General features: G+C 40.5%; 1 protein-coding gene across 1 annotated transcript in view; it reads left to right on the top strand.

The window, feature by feature from the left end:
• The first annotated feature begins 408 nt into the window (after positions 1 to 408).
• The window catches only part of LOC111565880 (short transient receptor potential channel 4), a 29,358-nt gene continuing 18,545 nt past the window's right edge, over positions 409 to 11,221 (top strand). Inside the window, exons 1-3 of the mRNA XM_035946544.2 lie at positions 409 to 1,092; positions 4,542 to 4,771; positions 6,836 to 7,054. Of these exons, the coding sequence (XP_035802437.1) occupies positions 4,613 to 4,771; positions 6,836 to 7,054 (378 nt within the window). The 5' untranslated portion in view covers positions 409 to 1,092; positions 4,542 to 4,612. The remainder of the gene's footprint in view (positions 1,093 to 4,541; positions 4,772 to 6,835; positions 7,055 to 11,221) is intronic.

Raw genomic sequence — 11,221 nt, 5'->3', positions numbered from 1 at the left:
ACAAGCTGCAGTGGGAAGCCTGACTCCAACTCCAAGCATGTGCAGCATGATAGATAGCCTGAAGGCAGAAAGGATGGGAGCTGTTGCTGTCAGTTGTGTTTCTTCACTTCAGCATGCCTGACATGGGCAGTGGTCATAGCAGTGGTCTCTCTGTTTCTAATGTTGTATTTCACTGGATACCCACTGCATTAAAGTGAAATATTGTGCTTTTCCACATGAGCTGCAGGAATAAGTGTGTCCCACAATCAATTGTAAGCGTCTTTAATTAAAAATGTCCAGCACTGATGTAAATTTTACAACAATTTCTCTGCTTTCCAAAGCGAACCAAATCCGTTATTTATCAGACAATGAGTGCGAAATTGCGATTATGCAGTGACTATGTTAAGAGTGATTTTCATTCGTTTGAAGCGAAGCTGGGTGTCTGGCTGAGTTGCTTGTTTGGATGATTTTCTTCCCTCTTGCAGTGCCACAGTGCTCAATGCGTCTCCAAGTGCGCACGACCCGTCTGCAGCAGCAGCGCGCCGCAGACCGCCTGCCAGGCATCTGGCTGCTCTGCGTTTATTTCTGGAGGCGCCGCTTTTCGCTCGATCACCCCACAACAGGTGGATAAGTCGAGTGGGCAAAAGCAGCGGTGAAAATACGCCCTGGGGAAAACTGGAGGCGTTGCAGAACCAGGTGTAATCCGCCGAGGAAACTTCGCTCTTGCTTATTTTCTGTCTCCAGGATTTGTTGCGCGGTGAGCTGAACGCGGTGTGCGCCGGTCTGCGTTTTTTTTTTTTCTCTCCTGTTAAGACCGAATGGAAATCGTGATTAAAAACTGACCGAATGTGGATGTAGAGTAGGAGAACTGCCAAGTCTCTAAAAACCGAGAGGAGAGAATGCAGACTAGACTAAAAAAAGCAGAAAAAGACGGACTGGCACCACAAGACACCAACACATTAACAAGCAGGAGCTTCATGCAGATCCACTCTGATGTTTTCTTGTTTGTGAGGATGCAGAACTGAAGAAGTTGAGGCGAATGGTTTTTATTCTATTTTCTGAAGGAAGCACATTGATCTCCCTGAGGAAGTTCCAATGTCCAACATCCCACAGGTTAGTTTTTTTTTCGCTCCGATGTTCTTGATTTTTATTTTTATTTTTAAAATTTGAACAAAATGGGCTTTTCAGTATTCGGGAGTAAGCTCTAAAGATAAAATCTGATTCTAGGTCTGTGTAACTGGGCACAATTACTGTCCCTCAGCTTTTGCATGACGGAGGACCCCAGCAAGTATGAGGAAGAGTCCCCTCTTATTTACAACCACAGTTATGTTTTCCATGCCACCCCCAGAATATCTCTTGCGCACAAACACAGAAATAAAAATGTCACCTGAGAGTGTATTTAAGTACTGTCTGCCAATTTATACAGATGTGTGAAGTGAAGGCTGACAATTTTCTGATTGTTTTACTTGTGTAGCAAGACAGGCTTGTCTGAATGTGCTGCATGGTCTGCTGGAAATATTATCTAATCAGTGGAATGATATCTGAACACTGCAACTTTCAGAATAAAAGATGTTTTGCTCCACATATTCCCTCCCACCACACCACTGCTGTTATTCTTTACTCTTGCGAAGACTCAGATTTTCTACCTCTAAATCGTGCATTGATTTGTGGGATTACTAGGAGAAAGCCCAGTCACAGAAGGTTGTGTGTGTGTGTTTGAATATTTGCACGCACACATATCTGCAGAGGATCCACATATCCTCTATGAACAATGTTTCTGCAGAGTGGATTCACCATTGGAGCAGCAGTATTTTTGCGTCAATTTCTGTTGCAAGTTCAACAACATTTTATTCAAAGTAAAGTGCAAAACATATGTCTGGCTGAGGTAGCATCAGCCAAATAAGTACAGTGTGTGACATCTGCCAAAAATTCACTGAAACATACTCAGGTGTAAGCATTTATAGCCTTTAGTGGAACAGTGACAACCAAAATCGTAGCTGCAATGTCAGAACTAATCATGAAATTAGGGAGGAAGTGAGTCTCTGAACAGAATTGAATGCATTCTGAGTTTTTTAGGTTTTAAAGGGGGTTGATTGAAATCATTATTTTCTGAATTTTATGCTTTTTGCAAGACAATATTAAACAGATGCATGTAGTGTTGGTTTTATTGTTAAAGACATGCTAAATGAGGGCTGCACAGTGGTGTAGTGGTTAGCACTTTCGCCTTGCAGCGAGAAGATCCCTGGTTCGCGTCCCGGCTTTCCCGGGATCTTTCTGCATGGAGTTTGCATGTTCTCCCTGTGCATGCGTGGGTTTTCTCCAGGTACTCCAGCTTCCTCCCACAGTCCAAAAATATGCTGAGGTTAATTGATCATTCTAAATTGCCCGTAGGTGTGAATGTGAGAGTGATTGTTTGTCTATATATGTAGCCCTGCGACAGACTGGTGACCTGTCTAGGGTGTCCCCTGCCTTCACCTGAGTCAGCTGGGATAGACTCCAGCCCCCCCCATGACCCTAATGAGGATTAAGCGGTGTATAGATAATGGATGGATGGACATGCTAAATGATAATGTTGGTATCCATCGTTAATCGCTTCCTGCATTGGATATCTTCTTTTTACTGAACAACAGGTGCCTTCTGTGGCCTGTGAGATTTATTTATTTATTTTGATTTATAGTGAAATTGCTCCACAAATGGCCATGGCAATTTCAAACTAATGCCCAGGCTTTCAAATGAGGTATGAAAAGCTGCTATGGAAATGCTTCTCCACTAGTGAGCAAATCCCTCTTTTCTTCCATGATGACTTATGGTAGTGGGGTTTTTCTTCTAGGTTCTTTTCTTTCACGGTTAGAAATTAGAAAGCACTGGGAGCACTTTGTTAGCAGTAAAGTGGCACCTTGACTATAATAGAAGATGACAGGTGGTATAATTTGAAAAAAAATGTTGCTAAGGAACACCAACTAAGCATGAATTGTTTTATTATTAGCCTGGATTTTAGACATCTTACACTCTGGCTCCTGCAGACTGGGAGCACTGGGATTTCTAGTTCAAAACCTAAACCTTCACATCATTACCGAGAACTCACTTAATGCATACATGCACCGTGTTGATGTAATTAAAGGAATACATTGCTATTTTTGGAGATATGTTTGTGTTCTTGCTGAGAGTTATGTAAGAAGTACTACACTCGTATCTGTCAGTAATTTCGAAGCTATCACTAACAGCCAATTAGCTTAGCTTAGCTTAGCATCAGGGCTAGAAACAAGGGAAAACAGATAATCCACAGTCTAGATATTTTAGTAGGCAACTATGCCCAAAAACGTGCTTCCCAAAATTGAACTGCTCCTTTAAGTGTGCTATTTTAGGATCCAGCGCTTTGCCCACGACATGCATATTTTTACACATATTTATGAAGGAAATTTGCTGGTTTTCCTCTTGTTGTCCTAAACTAATTGGGCTGCTGTGAGTCCACTCATTATTTCTTGGATCGAGACAGTAATGAGTTGTCCTGAGACATAGAGTAGAGAAAGAGGGGAGCATTAGGCGATAACTACTTGATCTCTCTTCTTTTTAATATCTGGTAACATGTACCAGTTTCCATTTTATGTTGTTTTTTTAACTCACCTGTTTTATTATTTACTCTCTCAATCTCCTGCACTTGTTGTTTTCTTATTCTCTGTGTCCCTGATGGTTTAAATACTCGAAAGAACATCAGGAAAAGGTTACTGTGTTGTGCATCTGTTCACTGGTGGCTGTCAAGTTAGCTTTAGTCTGAGGAGATTCAGATCCAGTTTAAGGATTAGTACATTTTTAGAATAAGCTTTTCATAGATGTATTTACTGATGCTACTTTTTATGCATCTTTCTCATGCATGTTCGTTTGTTACACTGTATTTGGAGATCACATGGAAAGATCCTACTCCTGTTGGATTGCAAAAAAACTTTAAATTGAAGCTGTACATGCTGTTAATCAACTAGTAAGTATCACTAACACCATCCATTGAAATAATGATTAATGTAAGAGTATGAAAAAATCTACCTAGATGCAACACTTCATGCCTGATGTTCTGTATCATGGTGAGTCAGGTGAAACATGGTTTTATTTTTATTATGTAAGTTTATGGATTAGTATGTTTGCAGTAATTGCATGACATGTAATTCTGAGCTCTTGTACATCAAAAGCAGTTCTCTAAAGGCTTCAAGGTCAACAAAACAAACCACTCTGCAAAAAAATGTACATAAGAGTTACATAATGCGGTGTCAATTACCCACTGAGTGACACATCTACAGTTTGAGCTGAGTTTTAATTTAGCTTGAGTTTAAAATTTGGTGAAAGTCTTTTTCTCATTCCAGTTCTCCTCTCGTCTGCAGGTAAAGATGTAATTTTGTGATGCTTGGATAAGTATCACATTATGAATGCAGGGATCGTCTCTGTCATTGTTTATAGCCCTTTCTCCTCTGTCCCCATCTCTGCTTCCTCTCTTTCTCATTTTTTCTTACATGTGAAGGTCAATACCAACAAGTCTACCCTGCTTTTAACACCTTTGTTGCTGTCCCTTCTAGTGTGAAGTCCTTCAGCCTGGCAGCAGCTGTAGCAGTATTAGCAGGGCGCCTGTAAGCTGAAGCCCAGGGAGATGTCACAGCTGTACTACCGGCGGACTGACAGCTCCTCATACCGGGACCGCATCCCGCTGAGAATTGTGCGGGCCGAGTCGGAGCTGTCACCTTTGGAGAAAGCCTACCTCGGAGCGGTGGAGAAGGGGGACTATGCTAGTGTGAAACAAGCTCTAGAGGTGTGTTTGCATTTATTAATGCATGGGAGGACTGAATAAACTGACTAATAAATGGATGAATGAATGCAGCCACACAAGGCTGTAAATTATGGTTGTATGAATGGGTGGATATGAAAGTTTCCCTCCATGACTGATTAAACCCCTAAAAACTCATCTCTGATCATCAAAGTTAGATTTTTTTTCCATGAAAATAATCCCTTAATCCCTTAAAATTGCTTAAATGCATCTCTGTATTTTTGCTGCCTTTATTATGTGCGGAACTGAGGATGCAAATTAGTCCCTACCTTTATCTCTGACAACCCATCCACCTCATCATACTGCAGCTCAAGCATCCCAGCTCACCTACAACTCTGCTCAAACACTGTCAGACTACTCTAAGTTACACAATGGCAATTTCTAATTTTGGAGTGACTCAATCAAGCCAGAATTCAATTTTAAAGAAGAATGGTGGTACAAAAAGTCCCACTCTACAAATTGACAGGATTGGTTCCTTAAGTTACTTATAAAATCCTGTAAATTCATGTTTTTGAGACTGGGTGGCATCGTTTTCCTGCAGTCAGGGTACAAGCCAGCAAGAAATGAGCAAACATATCTCTTAAATGAAGCCATCCCTTTAAACAAGCCATGGATCCATCAGAGCAATCAGTGTTTCTGGGTTATTCATCACTGATGAGATAAAAATGCCACAGAGAAAAAAGAACACTAGCAAATTTTACCTGCTGACTGCAGGATATTTATGGTATTCACTGTCCATTTGATTTATTTGGTATTGCATCATCTCTTGATATGTCCTGATGTGACACCCATGATGTGTTTGTGGTTGAAGTAGGTGTATATCGAGCACAGCATCCAGTCTATGTGTGGGCTGAGATGCCTTTTAATTGGTGTGCAGACTCTGACACCACAACCATACCCTGGCGCAGCACACTCTACTTCCAAGGTAGAAATGCTCAGTTACTGACTGCTTATTTCTCTCATGATATGTCCTCCAGCGAAAACACTACATGTCACGACGAGGTAAAAAATTGATTTTCATTTGAGCGAATCTTTACAGCCTTAACCCTGTTTGATTGATTCAGAAAGAATGGGCAGATTTATGGCCAACATGCAGCCATAAAAGCTCCTTTCCAATAGCATGTGGCACCTTGATTTACATTTACAAGTGTCAGACCTGTAGTAGACACAGGCTGTTGCTGGATATGAGGTGTTTTGTGGACTCAGTACCTGTACCCAATATTTCGTAAAAAATCTGAACAGAACACTTGTCATGTAGCAGTCCAGTTAACAACACAATGAAGGACAGTTATAAAAAAAAAGAAAATTCAAACTTGAGTTGCATTACATTGCCATTCCCTTTGATAATTGCAGATTGCTCTTTGCGAGAGCTTTTTAAATTTGTCCACTTAGCTTGTCCAAATTGAGATGGAGGACAAAATCACCACTGCAAGCAATTGTCCCTTCTTTGTTTTTCCTCCATTATGATATGAACTTAAAAATCCTCTCATGAAGCTGACATTTCCACTACTGCCTTTATTAGGCCTTCAGTAGAAATATTAATATTGCTGGTATGTCCTGCTAATGCTGGTTGTGATTGCCAAAACTTTTTATAATGAAAGAGTTCTCTATCTGTTATGGAATTACAAGTTTTAAAGAAAATTATTGAAATTAACACAGTAGAAAGAGATAGATACTCGGATCTATTGAAAACATGCTTCCTTCCTGTCTGGTGCCTACATGTCCCACAATTCAACTTGACTGCCAAGAGTTCAGTTGGGGATTTGGTTGCCAGTAGCGGAGAGCGTTCTTGAACTGGCAGCCTCAAATGGAGATGAGTTGTAGGCCACAGAGACCTGGTAAACTCCACTCCCTCAGATTCTGAGAAAAAAAAAAATCTATAACCTGGCAGCTGCTCTGTTAGATCCGAAGGGTGTAAAGAGTTTACATTTCCTTTGCAAAATGTGTTTAATGTGTGTTTTCCTGATAGATCAATAGTGTTCCCCTAACCTCCAGATTTCAAGGAGGAGATGTTGTAACAAACCCTGATTCTCAATCTTATTTTGTCAGGAGGCAGAGATCTACTTCAAGATCAACATCAACTGCATCGATCCTCTCGGCCGCACAGCTCTGCTAATTGCCATTGAGAACGAGAACCTGGAAATCATAGAGCTCTTGCTGAGCTTCAATGTGTACGTCGGCGATGCTCTGCTGCACGCGATCCGCAAGGAGGTGGTGGGAGCTGTGGAGCTGCTGCTAAATCACAAGAAGCCCAGTGGCGGCATGCAGGTGAGGAGGGGACAGTGGGGCCCAAATTAAGCCTGGTTTATTTACTTTCTGTGAAAACTGATTTTTTTTTTTTCCACTAAATTTTATTGTCATGTTTAATAGATTTGTGTTTAGCATCAGCTTATTTTTAGTTGTTTATTCACAGAAAATACATAGTTTAATCCCATGGTTGTACAAGTCTTTGGACGTATGTCAGTTTTGTCTGTAAAATGCACAATAACCGTCACATGTGGTTTATCATAAAATGGATGAACGTGAATTATTGTAACTAAGTTAAGTAGTAAAACCTATCTCCTTTATGTTTCAAACCCTAAAAATTTACCATATGAGGCCAAAGTGTGCCTCTTTTAAGCTGGAAATCATTCACAGCAGCAGGGGCCCATATTCACCATGACAGGAGGAATTTTGGATCTAACTGAATGACAGAGCACAGTGTCAGGCTCATTGTATGGCTTAAAAGCTGCATTCAATTCCCTGCAGCTTTTTATACCATCCAAAATAATTGACCTAGTATTGTTGGCAACAACAAAAGCTGACACTTCAAAAAGCTATCTTCATAGGCCCCTTTTCTGTCTTTTGGAGAAAGGAACAGGTCTTGGAGACAGCGATTTAATGAGTATGTTCACTGAAAGAAAATAGGACGTATAATTTGGGCAAAGTCAGTGTGTTCATAGTTCCTTTTCAATCTTGATTCAGATTAGTCTGAGGGTGCTGCTCTTCATAAATAAATCCTTTCTTTTATTAGATGAGACCCGCATGTTTAGAGCTTCAATTAGTGTAATCAGGAAACAAACACAGTCTAATTAATTGCATTTCTTTTCTTTTTCGTATTCCTGAACTGCACCCATTTGAACACGCACACACACATACAGTAAATGCTTCACATCATTTCTTCTTCTCCTCTTCCCTATTAGCAGTAATGCAACATAAACCACAAAGGGACAAATGCTTTTTTTTGGCTTCATCAATCAGCTGAAGGGGAGATGTGACTGCTGCTCCTGTTGTGTTGGGTTAGAGGGAGTGTATTTGGCTTTTATTAAAGGCAAATAGTGAAAAGAAGGTAAAAATGAAAGGAGGAGGAGGAATATATTGCATAGAATACAAGAGATGGCTCAGGCGTGTTTGTTAAATGGATGCAGGGGCACTGAGTTATAGAGGCCAAAAATTTCCAATCCAAACCCTTCAGCTGTGACATGAATCAACTAATACATTTTCCTCTTTACCTTAATGCCTTTGTAGGATAACATCTCTTTCAATCTCATGTGTAGGCTGTGAAAATAGATCACTCCAGCACTACCAAATCACCCCAAGAGAAGCTCATTGATTATATTAAAAGGCTGCCTGGGAGAAGTGCATCCTATCTGTTGCCAGTGCCCCCCTTGAGATTTATTAATAAGGAAATTCATTTTATGCTTTGCTGAGATTGTGTATATTTGTCTTTCTATTTTGTGGCCTGTCTGAATAACGTGCTTGTAATCTCACAAGTGTCGGGGCTTATTCGTTTTCCGCTGAGGACTGCATGGCTATCAGCGATTTAAACAGCTCCATGTATTATCCTCTGAGTGCAGATATGCATCTGTCAGTGGCTCAGACACTGGAGCTCACACTGTTTCTCAATTAAACAGGCCTTTAGGTGGTTTTCAGTTTTGTTGTTTTACTTTTTCTTTTCTGCCAGTCTTTTCAGACAGTGATAGTTACATAAGGGAATGCTTTTTCTTCCTACGTAACACAGAGCATAATGTAAAGTAAGTATAATCATGCTAGTGTAAATTCAAGACTTGAGATAGTTTTCCACAATGAAATTCATAAACTTTGTCCCATTTAATACCAGCTTCATCCAAATATTTGTGATGTTGTAGAATGACAGGAGAAAACCAGTAGGAGGCTCTAAATGGAACACGCTGAAAACAAAAGTAGAGGCTCGCTGTGCTTCTGCAGGTGCTAATGTTACATTTTTAATCAATAATGCAGATGTTGGATGCCTCATTCTAATATGTGCTGCAGATATGCATTACTCATAAGAGTGGGCTATAATTTTTTTTCTTTCCTCTGCAATTATCATAACTTCACATCTACCACTTTGCACTCCTCCTGGTCCATGTTTGGGCACAGGCCAAGGCTTTTGATGTCGATTATTTAATGTCCCTCCTCCTCCCACATGAACAACAGAGTATATACAGTAGTTTATTAGATCACTCTCCTCTGCGAAGTATGGCAGCGCTGAGTCGTGGCTCGGTGCCACTCTTTGGAGTTACTGCCACGCTGTGACTACGCTGAGAGTACACTACACAAGTAATTAGTGTCCCCATGACATGATAACTTCTGGTTGCGTTATGGATGATGAAACATTTTTTGAGAAAATAAACCAATCCCCCAGACAACAACTCTTCATATTTTGTTCCTCAGCGATCAGTGGTGAATTTCACCGATGCTATTTCTGCTTTGACTCATAATAGAGAGTACTTTAAAGTGAAACATTTATAAAACACCTTGTACAGTACATCTTAAATCTCGTCTTAACTGTGGCTTACGCATTAGAACCTATTGTCTCTCAGGATTTATTTGAAATCAAATGACAAGACATCAATCAACCAGCCAGATGATTCTGTTATTTCATGTTTTTTTATTTATTTTTATGAGGACAGTAAGGAATTAGATGTTGGGCTTACTCCCTATGACATCAATTATTTGTGACTACATACTGCATGTTCTGAAGTGACTACTTCCTAACATAAACATAAACATGTACATTAATATAGATGTGTCAAAACTACCTTTTCTGGTCACAAAAAAACGTCCAGATATTTAGCCTCCATAAAAGCAGTGAGTTTTGTCAGACTATCAAAATTACTGTCTGTCCCTTATAATACAGTAATACAGTCGATTTAGCTATAGCAAGACTTTAGGTGAGCACAAACTCTGAGTACGTATCGATTGGGAGCTACGGTTATTTTAATATGTAAGTGAGTTAAGTAGTTTTGACATTACTGGTTGGAAATCACTGATTTTAACAACAAGCCTATAATTTTCTCTTGACTTGGAGTTATGAAGAAGGTAGTCTGAGGCGTTATATTATTGTGAAGTCAAATGTAAAGCTTAAATAAGTAACAAACTTGCCAGACATAACTTATCAAATCAAAAAATAAAAAAGGTAAATGGAGTCAGTCCGCCACAGAATGAAGCCAGCAGCAGAAAAGGGCATCTCTGATTCTGCTGAGGAGTCTTATTGGACCATGTATGTGGTCCATCAGAAGACCAGGCAGCAGGATCTTGGTAAATGGAGGAAGGATGTTGTCCAGACGACCATCATATTAAGGAGTAAGCAGTCATCCATCAAATCACACAGGAGCTGGTGCTCTAAAGGCTCGATCAGAAGTCTGGAAACTGCAATGGACCCATCAGTGGAACCACCTTCATAACAGACAGCAGTCTTGTTTCCACTACATGACTCCGTGACTAGAGTGTTATCACTGGTGTCAGAGTGACTATAGTGTAAACCTCCAACATAAAGCTAGTGGATGACTTCTGATGGGGTGTGGATGCTACAGAGATGCTCACCTTTTCTGCTGAGTCCTCCACTGTACAGACACTCATCATAGTTTGGGAGTCAGTCCAACTGGAGGAAGTATGACAACCAATGTGTGAGTCAGTCACGCAATACAGGCATCAGTGCAGTTCAAGGAACCTCATGTGTTATATACTGCCAACAGAAATGTCACAGACACTCACTCACTTAGTCTCCGTGGTCAGGTTGCTCGATCAAATGTGACATTGTGATGAGAAGTGAGAGAGAGTTTCACCGGGAGAGTTTCTCTGATCCCTGTCAAATCGCAGCAGTCATTTCAGGAGGTCCACAAAAGCACTCCTGTCTTCAAATTCAGCAGGTTCCCCTTTGGGACAGATCTGGGTTTGGAGGGAGAGTTAGGCCAGCTGATCAGCTCCCATGTCTCAAAGGCAGATCATCAAACTGCAACTGGTTTGGTCTCTAGTCAAACAACACAACTGAGATTATTTGCATTAACCAGGTCACTGACAGACCTCGACAGCTAAATGAAGCTGTTAAATCCTTCTGCTCCTCCTCCTCACTGAAAAAGTAGTGCAAAAATTTCCAGGAGCAGGTGGTCTTTTAGTTGACCCGGAACCTCATTCTTGACGTTCATGTGCAAA

Source organism: Amphiprion ocellaris, chromosome 14, assembly GCF_022539595.1.
Source record: "Amphiprion ocellaris isolate individual 3 ecotype Okinawa chromosome 14, ASM2253959v1, whole genome shotgun sequence".
Classification (NCBI taxonomy): Eukaryota; Metazoa; Chordata; class Actinopteri; family Pomacentridae; genus Amphiprion; species Amphiprion ocellaris.
This window is presented reverse-complemented; position numbering and strand designations above follow the sequence as displayed.